This window comes from Condylura cristata, unplaced genomic scaffold (genome assembly GCF_000260355.1).
Source record: "Condylura cristata isolate star-nosed mole 26May11 unplaced genomic scaffold, ConCri1.0 scaffold00030, whole genome shotgun sequence".
In the NCBI taxonomy this organism is placed as follows: Eukaryota; Metazoa; Chordata; class Mammalia; order Eulipotyphla; family Talpidae; genus Condylura; species Condylura cristata.
The window spans coordinates 4,682,274-4,704,664 of NW_004567131.1; the positions used below are offsets into that span (position 1 = coordinate 4,682,274).

The 22,391-nt window shown below is 34.4% G+C and overlaps 1 protein-coding gene across 2 annotated transcripts in view; it reads left to right on the forward strand.

Moving 5' to 3' along the window:
* The window catches only part of PARD3 (par-3 family cell polarity regulator), a 476,523-nt gene that overhangs the window by 121,218 nt on the left and 332,914 nt on the right, over window positions 1-22,391 (forward strand). For both annotated transcript variants that reach the window (XM_012731317.1, XM_004691164.2), the window contains exon 3: window positions 17,615-17,793. In XM_012731317.1, coding sequence (XP_012586771.1) covers window positions 17,617-17,793 — 177 coding nt within the window. In that variant the 5' untranslated portion in view covers window positions 17,615-17,616. The remainder of the gene's footprint in view (window positions 1-17,614; window positions 17,794-22,391) is intronic.

A 22,391-nucleotide genomic window follows, 5' to 3' on the forward strand; every position in this document is an offset into this window, starting at 1 on the left:
AGGATTGAGTTGAACTCACCCGTGATATCCTTTCTTCTTTTATCCCCTGTATTGCTTATATAAATGGGTAGTTTTTAATGTAATTTGAGTTTATTTCTGGTTTAAATTTTTGATAGTAGGATCTTGAGGTAGTATATTGTTCTTTTATTCCCTGTATTGCTTATAAACTGTAATTATTAATGTAATTTTATTTGATTCTGGTTTAATTTTTTGACTATAGTATCTTGAGCTTCTGTCAAGAGATGTGTAAAAATTCTGGTTGCTTCTCATTTTGTGATCTAGCAGCACTGGGCATTATTGCCCAAAATTTTTATTATTTTGTAATGTTGCTAACATGTTGCTGTTCTGTTTGTTAACTGTAATAGGTCCATACCAAAAATTTTTCTTTATCAACTAGTTTATTGCCCTGGGCATCCTTTTACAGGACAGATCAATTGCTTAATTTTATCTCTTCATCACTTTTTCAGGTAATGTGTTTTGGAGGCTAATATCCTTTCCCTTCTTTAAAAAAAAGCATTAAAGACACATAAAATTTATTTTTTTAAACTATTTTACTATTATTCTTATTGATTTATAGTAATAAGACCTCTGAATTGGCTCCTGAATGATTTTGATAGTATCATCCATGGTACAGTGTCTTGACAATATTTTCTGTGGCCCTCTTATTTTTACTACGTTTTTTTTCTGTCTCGCAGCTTTTATCAGTTATTCTCTAAGAAGTCTTGGTTTATTAATAAAAAAGGATATTCAAGACTGACATTTGGTTACATTGGTTTTATTTTGCTAAGTCTAAAAAACTAAGTTAAAATCAAGAGCATTCTAGGCTCTTTCAAAGTCTTAGTGATGTCTGTAAGTGTAGTGAATCTATTCTTGATTGTTTTGAGGCTTTGAAGCTTTGAAAGACTTGACATTATTTTTTAATTTTTTATTGCCCTCATAGAAGTTCCACATCAGGCCTATTACAAAATGGTGTGATGCATAATCATAACACCGTTGCTTAGAATGTATGTTCTAGTTAATTACAATATATACTGTTTGAGCACAGTTCATTTGTATACTTTTCAGAATAAATCAGTTACATATATGATATATATGTTATGGCTAATGTCATTTGTATAAATTTGAAACACCATATTTATCCTAGAAATACAACATGTGCTCTGTAATAGACAAGGATTTATGTTGATTTCTAAAATAACAAGAAAAACGATAATTACGAAACCAAATGGAGAATTGTGAAAAAGGATAATGTAATTGAAATTGAAAAGAAATTCAAAGGAAAATTAGATCTTATCTATATTTAATCTAAATCTCTGCCATCTATCACATCGTGTTCAGGTTCACAAAGCTTGGATTTGCTTCCTGGAAGCTAATAAGAGAAGGGAAGCAGGGTCAGTTTTTTAGCATTTCTTTCCTCATCAATCTTTTTGACCAAAAACACATTCTGTCAGACTTCTGCAGACATTAATTCTGTCGGTTTACTGAGAAGACTCTTTAGGGTTTATTCATTTTTGCTTTAATGGCCATATTGTTGAATTTTTCTTTGAGTTGAACTTCCTTCTACTTATGGAAGACCTTATTTCTATGGATATATATTGTTATCTAGTGTTCTGAATGGTAAGAGAATCTACTGAGTAAGAAAAAAGTTAAAGTGCACTGAAGTAAACTTATAATAATATACTCTCCAAAGATGTGCATCTATTTCTTACAGCATTGCTTCTGAAGGATCACCTTTTTTCTGCTAAAATATCTATCTCTATATACTTATTGATATGTATAAAATATCAAATGACTTATATTTAATAGCTTTTATATAAAGTCAGTATAAGAAAGAGGAAAACACACAATGGCTAAGCTAAGTGCCCAATGACAAATAAATAGATTAAGATGTTGCTGGAGGAGATTCTAAAGGAAGCTGCTGTCAGAGGAGCTTCACTGCCTTGGGGATAACCTGAGAATATCCTAGAGAGGCAGGGAACCCAGGTAATATTGTGAGTTGGGGTGAAACTGAGCACGTCTTTGACATCAGACACCAGCACTGATTACCTGAGAAGATACACTGAAGACATTCAATTCTATGCACAAAAAGTTGCATGGATAGAGATACCTAGAGACTGCATCGAGGTGGGTGCCTGTCTCACACATCCCAGAGGTGTGTGCCCTGTGTTTGTGCAGTGGCCCTGTGAAAAGGAGAGTGGTCAGTGTGGAGGTTACTCCTTCACTGTTCAGCTTTCCTCTCCCCAGTGTTTCTGGGAAAACTGTGTAAGTGGAATACTTCAGAAGGAGAAAGACAATACTGGGTAGTGTCACTTTTGTGTGAAATGCAGAGAAACGAAACATAATATGAGATCTCAATGCATCAAATAATGAACCTAGAAATATGACTGTTGAATTGATGCCACCATAGAGGGAGGTGGAGGAGAAGAGCAGAGTGGAAAGGGGGCACAATGGACTATTGCCTTGATAGTGATTATGGTGTGCTACTGTATACCTGAAGGGTGTGACCATAGATACAGTGGACTAATACTCAGCTGTAAAAAAAAAGAAATATGGCCATTTGCAATAACATGGATGGGCTGGAGGGGATTATACTAAAAGAAATGTCAAGAGGGAGAGAGACAAACAAATAGCACTGATTTCATGTAGAATTCATAGGGAACAAAATTAAAGCCTAATCAAAACTAACCCAAAACAAACCCTAGAAATCTTAACTGTAGAGTTGATGTTACCAGAGGGTGATGTTGGGATACAGGAAACATTTGTAGAAGGTCATAGAGTGAATTATGGTAGAAGATTAGGGATTATTTTGGTGGCTGCGTGTGGCATGGTAACATTTATCTGATGATATACTTACACATCCAAATTATATATAGTGTTGTGAGCCATTGCTTCAATCAAGGAAAAAAAAAATAGGTTAAAGCTACTTCTTCCTTATCATATGTGAGCAAACTGAAGGCAAGTGAGAATACTGACTGCCCAGTGCTGTTTCAGTCTATGTTTTCAAATGTCAGGATTTACTGTTTGAATTAAGATCTAAGGGCTCATGAGCTTGTTTTTGTAACAGAGGTTGTTCAAGCACATGCTTATCCTCTCTGCTCCAAACTCTTTTGTGAATCTCCTCTTTTGTATGTTGAGTCAATGTATGGTCATGTTTGCAGTGAAGACATAATAGAAGGCATATTTGAAATCTCTGCTAATGTAGATAAATTTTGTAAAATCAAGCAAGTCTGATTATCATCCTCATTTAATTCATAGCAAAGGACAAGAATTAGATTTTTGTTCATTTCTTTTATGATAATGAAAATAGCATTGTGTTTTGTATCCTTTTCAGGGAAATGCTTTTCAATATTGTTTTCTTTTTGCCATTTTGACAATTAAAGTCTATTTCTCAATACTATTTGTAAGGCTGCAACGGTTTTCTTTGCTTTCATTTTTTTCCTCCACTGGTTGTATCACTTCTTGTTGCCTAGGAAATGCTGTTGAGTTGAAATATGCTTTCTTTGCTTTCTGTCAGCAATATGGATAAAGTTCTGGGTTTTTAAGTTATATATATTAAAGTGTTCCTTAAATATATAAAATAATTTCTGTGGATTTAAGTGTTTTATCATCTCAATTAAAAAGAAACGTAACAGTTATTTGCATATCTTAAGATAATACAGCATTTCCCCACTTATTATTATTGGAACTATTTATTTTGCACATAACTTTGCGGTAGGATTTGAATTGACATAATGAGTAAGTTCCAAATATGGCATTTTAATAAAAAATGATTATGTAAATAATTGTTTACTTCATTGGGGCATTATGAACATATATTAGAATTCCTCAAATGTCAAATATAAACATATTTTAAAAATTCTAATGGGATTTTAGAAAATCTGTTATTTTTCCTGTGTCTGATAAGTTGATAAGCCATTCTCTCTCTATAATGGTTTATAATAAAAGTTTAAAAAAATAATAAAATTGCCTTAGAAATGATTTCAAGGTAATAAAGCAAATTAAAATATTTAGTAATATACTTGGTTAGCTGATTTTTTTTAATAGCTAAATACTTTCAGAAAGGTGTGTGTTTGTACACTGCAGTGACACTACCCTCTTGTGTGCAGTGAGTACTTGAGAGAGGGAGGGGTAACGAGGGACACATTTAAATAGCCAGTGTGGACAGTGGCCACTTTGTTGGGCAGCACCGATGGGGCCTTGCTATTCCAACATCCAACTTGAAATTTACTGGAAATGCAGAATCTCAGGCCTCACCCTTTACACCCTGAATCAGAATTGGTATTTTTTAAAATAAATCTATTAAGATTGACATTCAGTGTTCTTCTGTCTAGAGGACCGGTTTCCAATTTTGACAGCTTGTAAAACTGCCTGGATAACTTGTAGCCATCATTCCTGGGGCCTAATCCTTTGACCCAATTACCAGAATTTCCTGATGGAGTTGCATGAAATAGCATTTCACAAAATATTACCAGATCATTTTAATGACTAGTGAAAATTTAGAACCACTGCAGTATGTATGAACTAGTGCAAATGGTGGGTGGGGAGATCTTTAAGCACTGCTCAGGATAAATGCCCTTTTGTTAAAGTTAAATATATGATTGCTATAAGTGAGAGAAAGCAGTCTTAGCGAGTACTTAGTATACCCTAGGCATTTTCATTCTAAATACACCAAGTAAAAGCCTCTTGTGATGAAACTGCAATTATTTCACATAACTGTGGTGACATATGGTGTGCAAATATATACTCTTTTTTTTTTTAAGATTTATTTATTTATTCACACAGAACTGGGGTACAGGCTAGAGATGCGGAGGGTGAGAGGATTCACCAGAGACAGAGTGGGGAGTAGAACAGGCAGATCAACGAAGTACACTGCTGAGGGGAGCAGCGGGCGGGTCAGGAGAGGTCTGCCACGCCATGTGGTCACCTCCGGGGCAGGTGGGAATCGAACTCATGTGGAAGTGGCTTTGACCTCTTAGTGCTGTGCTTTAACCCGCTGCGCCACCAGGGAGGGCCGCAAATATATACTCTTAATCTAATTCATGTCTGTTAATCCAGATAAATGTTCCTTATATACATATACCCGATGAAATATTTAATTTTAGTGTCACACACTTTTCTTTGCCATCCTTAAGTTAAAACTTGTCTCCGTTTACATTTTTTCTCCATAACTGATATCTTTTTCTCAATCCCCCCATTCCCCCTGCTCAATCTGTGGAGAATGATTGCAAAGATCAGGTGTCAGATTATTCTCAATGAGGCTAAATGGTAATGTCTTTTTCAGGTTCAGTGAGCTTGCCTGTAGTTAAGCTATGTTTACTGCTCTCCTACGGTGTGATGACTTTAATGGCAGATGTTGGTGAGACAGGTACAGTAACTGTATTCCTGTCTTTGTGTTATAGGTGTTATGGGGTGCCAGTCTTAGTGGAGAGGAGCACGTTCCCTGTGGACCATTGAGGCCAAGAGTGTTTCCTCCACTTGCTCGGTTAAGTTCAAACAGGATCTCTTAGCCTGTTACACCAAGTTTTCCTGCTTATAAAGTGGGAATAATAATATAAACTCTTTTTTTCTGGCTTGTCCTGAGAATATAGTCCATTAATACATTAAAGTTTTAGCACATGTGTGACCTGTAGTAAATGCTCAATAAATTAGGGTGATTATTGTCTTAATTGGTTTATTATAAATGATCAGGCTATATTTCTCTTAAAGGAGAATAAATGGATTAAGTTAGATTTGAAAGGTCTTTGCACTTGAAGGTAATATAAACAGACATGCAGCCATATGGTTTAGAACCATGAAGTCTATTGTCACTTTGGAGGTACCAGTTGGTGCCAAATAGCTTTATTAATACCAGTATGTACACTGAATTTATTTGAAACTGGAACACTCTACACAATAAAATTGATGATGAGTGATTTGAATGCTTTTGAAGTGATACTCTACCAGTATAAAATAGCTTTTCTTTATCTGCCAGCATGACCTTTTATTCTACTTCATTTTTTCTTCATAGATCACCTCATGACACAGTATACTTATTTGTTTAGTCACTGTCCTTTAGTTATCTAGTAAAATCCTTGAAAGATTATTTAATGCTAGTAACTTGCAGTGTGCCAGGCACTTAGTAGGTGTTCATTAGATGTCTTCAAGAGTGACTTTTTATATTTACAACTTTTAGTACCATGAAAGTTCAAGTTCAATCATTAAAATTTCATGATTGAAATAAGATATAGAGACTCAATTGGAAGTGTAGTACCTGAGAATTAAGAACAGTCTAGCAAATGTGAAGTAGTTGGTATTGTTTAATGTACTAGTGAGATAAGTAAAATCGAGTAGAGGAACTGTCTAATGTATTTTCTTAAGTAACAGAATAGAGGTCTATGAAATTGGTGAGTTTCCAGTGGTGTGAGAGGGAAAACACTACTTTTATGTAGATAGTGGAATAAGAGTTGTAATAACAAATTTATGAGAAAGTATTGCTTATCAAAAGTTGACAGTTACTGAGGTACTTGAATCCTTAATACAACATTAGAAGACGTTAGAAGATAGGGCATTGCCTATGTTTAGTGAAATCAATAATCATCTATTTTTGGAAGACAATTTACTTTCACATGAAGTAGATAATTTCAAAATATAATCACATGACTATTAAATTTATAAGGTAAAAATGATAGGAGTGATTTCTTAAAACATATATAAAATAATACATGTGGAGAATTAATTTACTGAAATAAATTTATTTGCTCAAATATTCTCATAGGAGAGTAAACAGCAAGGAGGTCAATAGTGTAAAGTTAATAGAAAAATAGAAAGTAGTAAAATTTTGTTGAATTTTCTGATCATAGATTTTATTATTAATATGTGAAGCAGTGGTGCTTTGAGCTCTTCCCAGCAATAAGACCTTTGTTTTTTTCCTCCAGTCACCTAATATCTGTAATTATTTCTTTTTAGCTTAAATTATTACCCACATAATAATGAGATGATCAATGTGGAAAGGATAGAAATAGATGATAATCACATTCATTCATCTCTTTTACTGCTATAATGACACCTTAACAAACATTTTCAAAGTGCCATTTGCTAGACTGGCTAGTTGGGGTGGAATTTCTAAAATTACTAAGGGACACGGACAAGAAAGTACAAGTTATAATCAGTGAAGTTAAAATAGACATGATTTCTCTTAGGCTAGTGCATCCTCTTGGAATTTCTTTTTATCAGAGAAGTTCCAGACTGACTTTGAGTTGATGAAGAGTGGGTGGAAAAGGAAATAAAAGAGAAAGGCCTTGGTCATTGTTTGTCCTTTGAAACACACCAGCTCTCGACCCAGGGCATTGTTAAGATCACATAGGCTAAGAACCAGGGTTTAATCCAATGGTTCTGCTTCTGGACTGGATCAAGAATTGTGACTCATGACATCTGGTGGTTTGGAAAGTTGTTGGGGATGTTATTTAGAGGTTGAATTGGGTAGGGCCAGATATGAAGGCAAAAAAATAAATGGAACTAAAAAATGGTGGGAACCCACGAAATATGAAGTCAAGATTTTTTATAGAGTTCACAATTCTACCTAGTTAGTCTTCAGTTGTGGTAGTGAGAGGAGCAGCAAGGCTGACACTGGTCTCAGACTTGCAGAATTTCAAGTTTTGCTTAACATCAGACCTTGAAATTATCTTAGATATATCTTCTGATGTACTGTGTATATGTTAAATTTGGGGAGTCCTTATCTATAAATCCCTATCTGGGCTCATCCAGCACCACCACCATCAGATTTTCCTCTTTCAGTCATATCTTTAGCTCTGTTCTTTATTTCAACAAATTTCTTGCAATTCTTTTATTTCTCTAGAGTTTGTCTGGCCTTATCCCCTGCACCAGTTTCTCTGCTTACATGTTCTCTGCCCTTTCCCCATCCTGCTGAACACATCCCATTAACACCCCACAATAAAGTCAAAAACTTCAGCTTTGGTGTCTTCATCTTTAGTGTCTTAATTTATTTTTTCATTGGTTTAGCAAGTATTTATTAAGGTCTTCCACTCTGGGGATTTATATAGTGGCAAATGTTTTATTGTTCTCTTGTAGCTATTTGCTATGGGGAGGTAAACTTAAGATGAAAGAGTGGCCAGTGAGGTGACTGGTAGGAGTTATCAAGCTGGAATACCTGGAATACCAAATGGCCTGAGGCTTTCTAAGTGAAGGTAAATGGAAGTATGTGAAATGCCCACTGGGAAAATATAGCTGTCTGAAGCCTTTGCTGATGCTTTAAAACAATACACTGGTTTTGTGGCAGTGCTGTGTCCTGAGACACATGACTGTGCTATTGCTTGCTCCCAGCATTGCCCACTGTTAGGGCATTGGCCAGCTCAGTGCTGTGTGCCATGAGATTCCTAGATTAATGCACTAAAAATAGCCTGTTGATAAAAGAGAGTGTAGTACAGAGTGCTTTGTCAATAGTTGTGTTAGTGGAGTAGTGCTAGAGGATAGTGGATTCAAGCATAAGGGAGGGTTGAAGCAGTTAATTCTTCTTTCTAAAAGATTGTTTTCCCAGGAAAGAGAGCAAGAGAACAGTATCTGCAGAAGAACCTGGAATAGATGTCATGGTTTTCTTTTAAAGTCTTGTGAGTCAGTTATTCAAAAGATGTTTTTTTAAAGATGATATAGAAAAGCCACATCATTTTTGGAGGTTCACCTAAATAGTACTGAGTCGTGAATGTACACTTGTCCAGTGGAGGTTGAACAAACAGAGCTTTGTCCTTTGTTTCAGCAAATTATAAACTGGTCCCCTTTTATCAGAAAAGCTATTTGGTATCATGTATTCATATTTTTTGTTCTTTTTGTTACTGATTTTGTTATTTTAAATGACCCTCAACAATAGAATGCCATTTTCCCCCCTTTGTTTCAGAACAGTTTAAGTCTGTGTTATGCCTATGGAGAAAATAGACACTGTGCGCAAGTTTTTTGGGCATGTGTATAGGCCTGTTGTCTGTGAGTTTAATGTTAATGAGTCAGCACTGTCTATTAAATAAGCCTTCAAACAGAAACATATACAAAATGAGGTTATGTATTAATAGGTTGCTGAAAACTGTTCCTGGGCCTTTAACCTCACCCGAAAGATGCTCTAGGAATACTAGTTTCGCATTAGCTAATTTACAGTTTGCAGTGACTGCATTGGGTAATGGAATCAACTCTATGACTCTTCAAGGTACTGTTCTGAGTCTTGAGGATCAGAGAGGAAGGCAGATACCTCCTTCCCCCTCTATTTAGAGCTATAGACCACTAGAAATGTAACAAGATGGCACATATATGCTCAACACATACCACTGAGGAGGAGGGTGAGGTAATAACAATAACATTAATGTAGAAGGCCCCTCTTTTCCTATTCTTTCACCTTTCCTTATTTTCTAAGGAAAATAGCCGACTCCTCCCTGCTCCACTGCTCTTAGGTCCTCACTCTTCCTCCCTGTTTTTTGTCAGCTCAGTCTCATAGTCAAAGTTTCAAACATTTTGTTGCTCATCAAGATTTTTGCTTGAAAGAAAAACTCAGCTTCCATTCCCCCAATTCCAAAGAAAGTTACTGGTGTCCCCCGTTCAAATAATTTGTTTCTGTAATGGATGGTTCGTATTATATAGGCACCTTACTGTAGTTTTACTCTTAATACCATCACTTATTCCATTTACTAACATCTGTTTTTCACTTGCCCTGAATCAGTCACTGGGCAGGCAGTGATCTATGTTGGCATATTTGTTGCCTTTAGAATGTTCAGAATGAAATTCACTTGAAGTGATTTTTCTACAATATGTGATTCTCAGCGAACCCTTGGTCGCATTTTTGTCATATTTTGTAAATGTTAGTGTTTAGTAAATGCTCAGCAATGTTGGTTGGTTGAACTAGTCAGACTTTAACCTTCCATAACAAAACCAAAGAGGCTACCCTTTTCCTTATAAAATAAAATGAAATGAAGGGGAATAGATCACCTTTGAGAAGCACGGTTTTCTCTGTATTTCTGCTTAGCGCACTCTGTAATGGGCCCTCGCAGTTGCTTAGGATCCTGACTTAACTCCTATTTCCCTGGAGCTCTAGCTGTCTTAGGAAAGGACTTTGGAGACACTAAATTTTTATGTACAGGCTTCAATAGCCAATGCATATTTTTATAATCAGATAGTTATTTACACAACTGCCTCAGGCTAGGCCCTACCCACTCTTCCTGGAGAAAGAAGATAGAGTAGAAGTCTTTTCATCCTTGAAGCCTGTTTCATGTACACCTTTTGCACTTTTTTCTCACCTCAAGGGGAGACAAGAAAGGAACTACTGTGCTGAATCTTTAACAATTAGGAAGTTTATTTTTCTTGACTATGTGTTTTAAGCAGTTAAAAAAAATAGTTCCTACTCTGTGTGTGTGTGTATGCATGTATGTATGTATGTATGTATGTATGCATGTGCACAAGTGTAGGGAGAGGGTAGGCAGTTATAATGGATGGAGTGAATACTTAACCCTAGTTAAATAATTGGCTAATGCCATTAGAGGTAGACACAAAGTACAAAGGGACAGAAGGGCAGAAGAATTCACTAGAACCCTGAGCTAGATAGCTTTATTTTGTTCCTCTAAACCTCTCTTTACCAGTGCCTGTAACAAGCTGACCTCTCAGCATCCAATCAGGTGCTGTGCTCTCTGCTTGTACCATGCTGGCTGGGAATGCACCCCTAGGGCAGTACTGAAGAGCAGGACAAGTTTATAGGCAAGCCTCATTCTTAGGCTTCTTCCTGCCTGGCTTTTGTTTGCTGGTCACTGTCTGTGCAGTGAAAACCAAACCTCTGCTGCCATGGGGTGATGAGGGACACAGGTCCCGTCATGCCTTGCTGCCTTTCCTTTATCTTAACCTTGATGACTGTGAACAGTTCTTTCAATAACTTTCCTTAGTTACACTTTCCTTAGGTAGGCTATTTGTTGCTGGGACACCAATGTGGAGCTGACAGATTTGAGGAGGTTGTGTCGTTTGGGGAGGAACTACAGAGTATAGGACACCATGCAGAGAATGGTGTGGGTGGAATGGAGAATAGATACATTGGCCAGTGGAGGTTACTGATATTGGGAAGGATTGAAGTTGTCTTCTACAGGGCATGTTGAGGTAGCCCTCAAAATGAATAATCCACCAGACACACACAGTGAGTGATTGTGCTGGACATTGGTCATGACAATGCTTTTAGAGGAAATAGTGTTAGAAAGACTCTTTATTATCTCCTCCGATTGTTGGAGGCTTTGACATTGAGACATTGGAGGGGGATTTTTCTATTTGACTCTCTGGAAGGCATTTTAAATTTTTAATTGAGATAATTATAGAGTCACACGCAGATGTAAGAAATCATACAGTGACATTCTCACTAAATTTCCCTCCATGGCAAAACTTTGAAAAAGTAGCATTGTATCACAGAGACAATGTTAATGTAGATATAATCCATGAGCCTTATTCAGATTTCCCCATTTATCATGCATATTTAGAAGGTTTCTGATCAGAGTGGGTATGTAATCAGTTTCAGAATGAGAATTCTAGTGCTACAAATTTGTATGCCTCTGAAAAAATTCTCACAGTTGTTTTTTCTTTGAAAACACTCATTATGACATTAGAGATTTGCATATATATTTTCCCCATGACTTCATTTTCCTTCATATGTGTTTAATACTCATTGGAACTTTTTGAAAACACCTTGTTATCTATGGAAATGTGCTTTAAATCTAACCTCCCATGAAATCACCTGCTACTTCAAGTGATATGTTTTTGTGGATTTTACACATCATATTTCTTCTTGGTCAACAATGTGGTCAAGTCCAAATTGCATGGACAAGGAGTCCATTGACTATATTATTCTGGGTGAAGTTGGGTCCTTGAAAAGCATGATGGCCTTAGACCCAGCACTTTTAGTTTCAGTGTATTTATCTGTAAGTGTGATTATTTCACTTTATTTCTAAAGCACCTTCCAACTGTAGTATTTTTTATTTATCACTTGTGTATAAAAAATAGTAATTAGCAATATTCATATTCACCATTTCTGTGTCATTTGTTCTTTGTGTAAGCTTATTTCCTGACCTAAATCTTCCACAAATTTCTCCTGAAGACTATCTCAGTAAGTGAAATTCTGATATGTCCCTTTATGAAAGGGTTGACAACCTACAGTGAAAGTTCAAATTTGCAGTTTTGATGACAGGTTTTAATCTCAGTGGCCTGTGGTAATAACTTGGTCTTCTGACTGTGCAAGGTCTCTTAGAAAATGCATAACTGGAGGGGAGGGTCTTCATTTTGCATGAAAAGCAATTATGTTTTTTGCAGAGTTTCAAAAGAACTCTTGTAGATTAGATTAAATTTAAATTAGATTAAATTTCTTGAGTACTTATCATATTGAAAAAAGGTTTAAACATAGCCTTAAATGGTTAAATAATTTAGAAATCATTAAAAGAATCAAAGGGAACCATTGGGAAAGCTGTTTAGACATTTAACAGTTAAAAATATGTCTGCTTTTATTATTTGCTCTAATTCATTATTAGATTTGCCATTTTCCATTTACATAAGACACTTTACTTAGAGAAGGAAATAAATATTTACAGTGCATTAGTGCCATAGAGAATTTGAAATCCTGTGATGAGGGTTTATTGCTATTTTATCAACTCTTCAAAGGAATGTACATCAAATAGTCTCACTGTCTTCTTGGACTCAGTGACATGGCAGTAGTCTCTGTTTCATGCAGAAACTTAGTTATTGAAGATTCTTGTCTTTAAATTTTCTTTTTAATATTTCAGATAATACACTTTGAAAATCTATATATTAAATGCATCAGAAGAATACAATGAGAGAAAGTTTTATTGTGATGCCTTTAAATGAATTTCTTTTCCTAAAACTCAGGATGAAGCATTATAATAATAATGTGCAAATAATCTTAAATGCAAAATTTCTATTATTTCCAGTTACTATAAAGAATACAAAAATACAGTGAACTAGACAATGGACAGAAAAATGTAACAAATCACAAGATAAAAGATTATATTTGTATTTTGTTTCTTTGAGGCTAACCCTAACACAAAATTGTATTCTTTATGCAATATTATCTTTTGTCAGGACAGGAAACCTGTCAGATGCATTAGACAGCTGCGTTTCATGATTTATTTTGTTGATAAGGTCACATTTTTCAGTAATCTCTTTCATTAAATCAACTTCTCAAAAGATGTCATGCCATTTGTGGCTTTTGGCTTTATTTTCTATAACTTGTGTATTTTCATTCTTGTATGTTGCTTGCAATTCTTTAATTTCATTGGCACATGATAGTGGATCCTGATACTGATTTTAAATATTTAAATTTTTCCATTACATTTTTCATTAATCATTGTAAGTTCTGTTAGTACGAGGGTTACTAGGTGATCACTGGTATAGGTGTATGTGAACATATGTGTAATCATTTTTTTTCTTTTTGGTACAAAGGTGTCTTTTAACTTATAAACAAAGATTCTGATATTATAGATTAGGAGAAGAAGGGCTGAGGGGTGACCCAATATTGCAGAAATACAAGTCTGGGTCATTGATTCTTAATGTGTGATCTGTGAGTCATTGGAATTCACTATTCCTATTTCTGGAGATTGTTAGGACAAAACATATTTTTTTGTTATTCATTGGGAAGACACCTGCACCAACATCTGCCCAGGTATTGATGGGTGAAATGCAAGCCCCTTGGCACAAATCAAGAATAGCACCAAGTGTATTCTTCCCCTATAATACTTAGGTTAAAAACAAAATGTAATTTTATCTATTGATGAAATAACAAAATTATTACTTTGATTAAATTCTGAACCTTGAGTATGCAATTTAATAATTTTGTGTGATAACTAAGAGGTAGATAAAATAATTTTACATATTGAAGAACAATAGTTATCAGTTGAGATAGCCATATTTTATAGGAATGCCATGTTTACTTGAAATAAGATCAGAAAGAACTATGGCTCTTTAGACTTTTGTGTTTGGCAGAGTTTCTAGGAAAGAAATGAGCCTGTCACTACATGCAAATGCCTGATTGAATTTGTTGCCAAAGATAACATTCTTGCTTTATAGTGAAAATTAGATTTTGGAAAACATATATTCCACTGTGAGTATGACAGCTTTCCAGTACTTAATGATATTTTCTGATAAAATTGGTAGTGATACTCACATTTGTGAGTTTTGGAGATGAAGAAATATATAAACATTTAAAGATCATCATAGTGCAATAATTAATATATTCCAAACAACCCATTGAAAAAAATTGTCATGGGTAAAATATTCATTGACAGTATAAGACACACATAGATTTTTATGTATGAAAGAATGAAAAGTTTACATTCCCAAGTGTAACTAATATTTATGAAACTCATTTGTTGTCTCAATGTGGCATCAAATATCCATACTTATCTAAAATGATAATTAAAATACTATTTCCTCATCCAGCTATATATTTACTGAGTTCTATTTCCTTGGTATACTTTGTCATCTTGTAGCAGATTGAATGCAGACACTGAAACATGGATACAGATGTCTTTATACAGTAAAATCTTAACCAGTGCTTTTCTTCCCACTAAATTCTCTTTTTTTTTGTAAAATAGAATCATAAAATGTTGTTATGTTTACCTGTAATAGTTTACTATGCATAATTACTAACTGTATCTGTAATAGTTTATTACTAAGAATGAATTAATAAAAAATTCACTTACAAAGTGTTAAATAGTATAGCAGTAAATGACATAAAATAAAAGCTCTTTGGGAATCTTAGTCATTTTTACATTTAAAGGGTCCTGAGATCACCATACAATGATACCCAAGTCTACCTAATTCTAGTTGAAAACATACTTCCCTTTCACAAAATGAGACAAGCATTTATATCTGCAAGTAGCTAGAAATGGAATTTATTTTCCCATGACAACAAAAAAAGAGAACAACTTCATGATTTGAGTAGTAATGAAGTACTGTGCTAGCAGTCCGAAGTTCTGGCTGAGAAGTTCTCTCTGCTCTTGTCGTGGCTTTGAACCTCAGTTAACTCATTGGTGAAGTCAATGTGATTAATCTTGAAATTCATTTAAAACAAACAAAGATTTATATGCCTTAAAATTAATTTAAGTCTAATATGTTACTGAAACTTACATGTATGTAGAAACTGCATAAATATGACTATTTTTAATGCAACCATAAAACAAAGAGGAAATTATCAATCAATAAAAATATAAGCCTCAGATAGATAATGCTGTGTGCTATCTTGCTTGAGTCTGCATCCAAGGCATCCTGCTGTGTGGTCTGGGCCCTTTGTACTTGGACCTCCTGCTGCTTGCATTTTCTGTGCTGGCTCACTTCTTTCAGCATGTAAAATATCAAGGAGACCTGATTTCCAAATCAACATAGCATCCTTTTGGTTTGAACACATTGCTGCTTGAGTTGAATTCAAGTCTTTTTTCAACGGAGTGATGATCAAGTCTAGGACACCCTTATTTGAGTTTGTACACATACACACATGTATATACACAGGGTGAGTGGGAGAGAGATTGATTTTGATTAGGTCTACAGAGTTCCTTAACAACTAAATTGTTCCTTAACAACTTAATGGCCCTGTAACTAGAAGGCAAAATAACCCATATCTAAGACAATATTAAAATTTTCCAGAAGTACTCTGTTCTTCCCCTTCCCATTGTTTTGCTGTTCTGCTTACATCTTATAATTACTGAGATTGGGAACAATTTTGTTAATTGGGAGGAAACTTTTTTTTTAAGGATTTATTTTTGCATACAGAACTGAGGTACAGGCCAGAGGTGCAGGGGCAGTGAGAAGATTCACCAGAGACAGAGTGGGGGGCAGAACAGGCAGATCTACGAAGTACACTGCTGAGGGGAGCAGTGGGTGGGTCAGGAGAGGTCTGCTGCACCATGTGGTCACCTCCGGGGCCTGGGATTGAACTCCTGCGGAAGTGGCTTTAGCTGTGCTTTAACCCGCTGCACCACCAGGGAGGGTCTGGGAGGAAACTTTATAATAAAATTATTGTAGTAATAACATATGGATATTTGGGTGTATATTTTTGTTTTAAGAGTGACTATATATAGTACTTCTTGGTATGTTTTATTTTTAATTTTGGTGCAAATTACAAGCATTTAGGGCTGTCATAAGTATTTTTACATGCTTAAAATGTGGAAATTTTTCTTCTATAATTTTCACATGTTTTTCCCCAGTAAGTTAACTGCAAACAATAATATACTAAATCTTTCATATTTTCTTATCTGATCATGTTGCTCAGCTATTAGTTTTATAAGATCTTTATGATGTAGATATATATATATATATATGTTAACTGTAATATTATTGTGATTTATATGCTTCTTTCTGTCTTCTCTTTTTAATTTAACATCTATTAGATTTTTGGATCGCAAATGGTTTAAATATATATAGTTTGGCATTCTTAAGGATCTCTGTGTATCTACATCATTGATGAATACATCAGTATTACAGAAATGTTCCTTTTTTCCATTATATATTTAATTTAAAATTTTAAACACCAAATACTAGTCAGAAATGTTTCTTATAGTGTACTGTGACTTTATGGTTAAAGATTTATTTGTTGTTAGAGACTTTTAATAATTATTTAACTTGTGTATTGGTTGAAATCATATTATACATAATTTAATCTAAACTTGAAAAGTTTTGCTTCATAGTACGTTTTTGAGGACTTTCACTTGTTAAGTGTAGGACTTTTGTTTCACATTCTCCAAGTTATACACTGCTTTTTCTTTCTATTTTTGTAGTACTTTTTTGGTATGCTGTAACATTTAATCATATTTGGTAAGATGTTCTCAGCATCACTGACACAATTAATAGCCTGAAAGCAGAATGCTTTTGTTATAGCAGGTGCAAACAAACTCCTTTTTTATCTGAATAGGGTTGTTAAACTGTCTTTCATGTGGCAGATGCTCCTGTGTGTTACTATGTTACCTTTAAGATTCTGTTATCTCAAGGATACAAAATGTGTTTGTGTTCTACACTTTCAGAACAAAATAAATATTCACAGAATTCTTTAATAGACAAAACAGTGTTTCAATTCTGAATGTGACTGAAAGTTAGATGAGATTTGTTCCATTACTTAAATTTGTTTTTGATATCTTAGAATATCTATGCCATTTTACTTAGAAATATTGGGGGTACTCATAGCAGTGGTGGTTATTATTACTGTCTATGAACTGGACACTATCAGGCACTGCTTTATGCACTTTATCTCATGCACTCCTCCTAATATCCCTATGAGAAAGCATTGTTTAATTGCTATTTGTGTAGGGAGAGACTAGGGACAGAGGACAGTTAGGCTGACTGCCTAGGCTCTCACACATAACAAGTTGGAAGCGAGACAATAGTCTGAGCAGCCTTACTCCACAGCAGGTCATCCCACACATACAAATTTCTTTCACTATAAAGTGGTTTAAAGGAACTAATGAAATTTTTATTTAGAATATTTACTGGTCAAATGAGAATGTTAACTGATCAGATGTGTTGATCTATTCTGAAATATTTAGGATTTACTGCTTTTATCCTAATAGGTAATTTTCTTAAAAACAAAAATACATTTTTTTTTTTGTATTTATAGATATGCCTCTTCATGTCCGACGAAGCAGTGACCCAGCTTTAATTGGCCTCTCAACTTCTGTCAGTGATAATAACTTTTCCTCTGAAGAGCCTTCGCGGAAAAACCCCACACGCTGGTCAACAACAGCAGGATTCCTCAAGCAAAACACTGTAGGAAGCCCAAAGACCTGTGACAGGAAGGTAACTATTTCTGTCTTGAGTCTTAGTATCTGTGCTGAATGTCATCTGTTGACTGAATCCTTTACTAATAGGGCATCTGTATTACCCTTTGATTGTGTATGCATATTAATTTTTGCATCAAACTCTGATGACTATTGTATATTGCCCTTGACTTTCGGCATAAAATTCACAGTATTTATGTCTATACTCACTTATATATCTATTTTTGGAATAGATAATATTTTCATATTTCATATATTCACACATGAACTCTGTCCACACAAAGTCCCTCTCCTACTTTATCACTCATCTTTTCCCAGCTTCTAAACATGGGAAATTCCCACATTAACTTTTTGCATGACTGGCAGGGACACTTCATACATATGTTACCAGCATCTATTGGTTTGAGAGGTTCATTAGTGAAATTACAGCATTATGGACTTTAAGGAAGAAAGTGAACTCGACAGTTATTTCTTTGATCAACTCAGTGAATAATTTAAAAGCTATTCTCAGAGGTGAGAGGTGATACCTCATTGTGTTTTTTATTAAATCTCTGAGTTACTAAGAGATGATGAATATCTTTTCATGTGCCTGTTGACCATTGTTTTGAGTAGATACTTTGAGAAGTATCTACTCAGATTGCCACCTATTTTACTTACTTATTTAGTTCTATGAGTTTTGTATTATTATTTTTAATCCCTATATTGTTAGTTTCTGTTTTCATTTTATTATTTCATTCTATCTAGCTTTTTTTTCTAGTTCTTTAAGGATGTGCTTAGATTTTTTATTTTATAATCTTGTTTAGATAGACCTGTGTTGCTATAAACTTTTCTTAGTACTGCTTTTGCTGCATCTCATATGTTCTCATACTTTATATCTTCATTTTTATTCATCTCCAGGTATTTTTTGATTTCTGCTTTGATTTCTTCGTTGATTCAGTGATTGTTCAGTCTATTCTCCAAAATTGTGTTTTCTCACTCTGTTTTCGTTTGATTGGTCTCTTGATTCACATCATTATGAACTGAGTAGATGCCTGATATTATTTCAGTCTATGTCAATTTATTGAAATTTGTTTTTTGTCCCAACATATGACATATCCTTGAAAATATTCTATGAGCTTTTGAAAACAATGTTTTTTTGGTGTTTTGAGGTGGAAAGTTGTATAAATACTTATGAAATGTAAGTATAATAGTAACAACATTACGTTGGTGATTTTCTTCCCATATGTTCTTGTCATCATTGTAAATGGGTTGTTAAATCTCTTAATATTTTGTCATTGACATTATTTTCCTTTAGGTCTATAAATACTTGCTTTTTATATTTAGTAGCTGGTGTGTGATAAATAGTGATCATTGTTATTCCTGTGGTAGTGGTCCTTTTATCATTTTATAATGTTTATTTTTATATCTTTTTTTGATTTTGGGCTGGAATTATGTTTTATCTGATATAACAAGCACTTCTTGCTTTTTATAATTTCCTGTTGACTTTGAGTTTCAGTCTCAGAGTTTAAGTCTGTGATTGCCTTTCTAGTTAAAGTGAGACTAGTAAGCAGTACATAGTTGCATTATATTTTTTAATCCACCCAACCACTCAATATTTTTTCATTGGTTTCTTTAGTCCATTTCTCTTAATATTGCTATGTGAAGCTTGCTATTGCCATTTTGTCTTTAGTTTTTTCTGTTTAGTTACTTCCTTGTTCAAATTTTTATGTTCAATTTATATAGGAGGGCTCCTTTCATCAATTCTTATAGGCAAGGTCTATTGTTGGCAATTTTGCTCAGTTTTTTGTTTGGATAATCTTTTATTTCTGTCAGAGCTAAATGAGAGTCTTGCAAGATATGACATTTGCAGCTGAAAGTTTATTCATTTATTTATTTTTTTGCAGCTGAAAGTTTTTATCTGAATATTTTGAATATGTCATTCTATTATTTTCTGTTTTGTAGAGTTTCTTCTGAGACTGATGAAAATCTAATGGCCGTACCTTTATGAGTTTACTGCTTTTGTTATTTAGACATCTTCAAAATTCTTTGTGTGTTAAACTCTTGATAGTTTTGATGTTACGTGTTTGATGTAGGTCTCACTGCATGTAGATATGTAGGTGTTCCGTTAGCTTTGTGGACTTGTATATTTAGTTCCTTTTCCATTTTTTCTTTATTATTTCTCTTAATTAGCTCTCTGTCCTCCTGGTTCTCTCTTTTTCTTCTGGGATACCCATTACCATATTTGGCCTTCCCTAATGGCATTGAGTAGTTCTTGTACTTAATTTTTTTTCTTTTTCACGTTATTTCCCCCCTTTTTTTAACCTATGTAAGTTTATGCCTCTATCATTTAGCATACTGATTTTCCATTCCAGTTGTTCTTATTCTTCTATAGTTTTCTCTTAATGCTTCATGTCATATTTATTGTGTTTATCACATCCTAAATTTCTTTTACTTAACACTTCAATTTCCATCTTTTCTCCAATAGTTTTATTTCTGAGTTCATTAATTTGTTTCTATGAGTCTTATTGTGTCTTCTTGATTAGGTTTTCTTAATTAATTTTTACCACTTTGATTTGCCTTTCTGACTTTTCTTTGTAAGTTTCTTTATTATTATAATTTTGAACTCTATGGAATAGATACAATAATCCGTGTCTTTTTGTTTTGGATTCTGGAGCATTTTTCTCTTGTCCTGATGCCATATTCCATTCAGGTCTTACGTTGACTTGTTTTTTTACTTTGTTCTCTGACCTCATTTTACTACTTTAAGTGTCAGTGGTTTAATTTTTAAATATCTGAATCAGGAGCTTAAAGAGTAGAACTATTTTCCAGCAGGTAGTATTGTGTTTTTATTTTATTTTACAGTTTTGGTTGTCCCTGGTTTCTTTAGGTAAGGTATTTGAATTTGCTCTGTCATCCAGGTGGGAAACAAGTATTCACCTACTATTGCAAATTTCTTGTGGAGAGGTGGGCCCTGATTCTTGTTTGGGGAACTGTTTATATATTTCCTAGGAGGCCCAGATCCGAGACTCTGAGACAAAAGACAGCTTGTCTTCTGTCAGTGCAACTCTTGAGGGCAATAACCACCCTCAGGTGGTGAATGAGGGGGAGTGAATTCTAGAGTTTCTTTGTTATCTTTCATACTGGGTTTTGGCCTATGTGGCGTACCCCAGCTCTACCATTGGACTTTACTTGAAATGAAAAGCTTATCCCTCTATTCCAATTTTGTTCACCCCTCTCCAGGAACTGTGGCTGGGCTGCATCTCCAAAACCTTTGTTGTCCACCCAGACCTGCAGCCTCAAGCCATTTGTTCTACCATCTTCTGTCCAGTGAAGGGTGAAACTCCTCTCTATGTAACTTCTGGTATAGTTTATGCTGATCTTTGATTTGTGAGTGGGGTTGCATTCTCATCTTGTTTGCTGGCTCTCTTGAAGTCATGTTCTTACAGTTAATTGTTAGCTGTTCATTTTGGGAGCTTAGCAAAACACCATTTGAATTTGTCTCTGTAAAATTTTTAAAATAAACAAGAGTTTTTATTTTAGATAGCAAAACTGGTAGAGTAAAACAAACTAGTAGAGTAGAACAAAGTGAAATTAGAGTAAATTATAAAAGAGCAACCAGTGTTTTTATGATATTAATGTAGTGACACTACATTCTTACACATTGAGTTGTAATCTCACTGTGTCTACCAATTTGCATTCGTGATCATTTCTACTGTTCTTGTTTCTCTTTGTCATATCATTTCTTTTTACTGCCCAAAATTCACTCACGTGAATTTTATTAGAAAATATTTTTAAACAATGCATGATATTCCACTATAGCATATACTCATTTATTTACGATCCCCCTGTTTTTTTGTACATTTATACTATTTTTTTCACATTATAAATGTCAGTGCTGCAAGACGTATATACTATATATAAATCTGATTCAACATTGTCTCATGTTCTGTTATAAAAATACTTCCCATGTTTTCAATGTTCATAAAATTTGCTTGAAGGAATGAACATTTGCTGATCAGTACTGAATTTTCTATTTATGTAGAGTTCATGAGAGGGACAATTTCAAGATGTTATATATATTTTTATCACTGTGTAGTGGTATATGTTTTCTATAAAAACAGGAAAATAAATTCATTAAGGGTACATAGCCTCATGGTTTATTGATTTCTAATAGCTAAACTAAGTTGACATTTTTGTATAGCTCATTTACATATTTAAGTGGCTTTTATTCTTCCAGCTGGAATTAGCAAAACAAAGAGTTTTAAAATAATATTACCAGTCAATTAAAATTTCTCCTGTCTAACCTGGGAAGTTTCATTCTAGTATGTTAGAGCACTATGATGTCAAAATCTCTCTGGTGGTTCAAAACTGCAGCTGAGAGTTTGAATTTTCCATTTAAATTACTGTTAATATCTCATTTTACTATGGATATACTAGACAGATTTTGATCCTACTAAGTCAGGGAGGTGTTTGTGGAGAACAAGTGGTGTAGGATTCTGTAGGATTTTGAGGTGACATGTACATGGAAAAAAGCCTTGAGTTTTTCCTTTCCTTTTTTTTTAAGATTTACTTATTTGTGCATACAGAACTAGGGTACAGGATAGAGGCTTAGGGGCAGCGAGAGGCTTCACCAGAGAC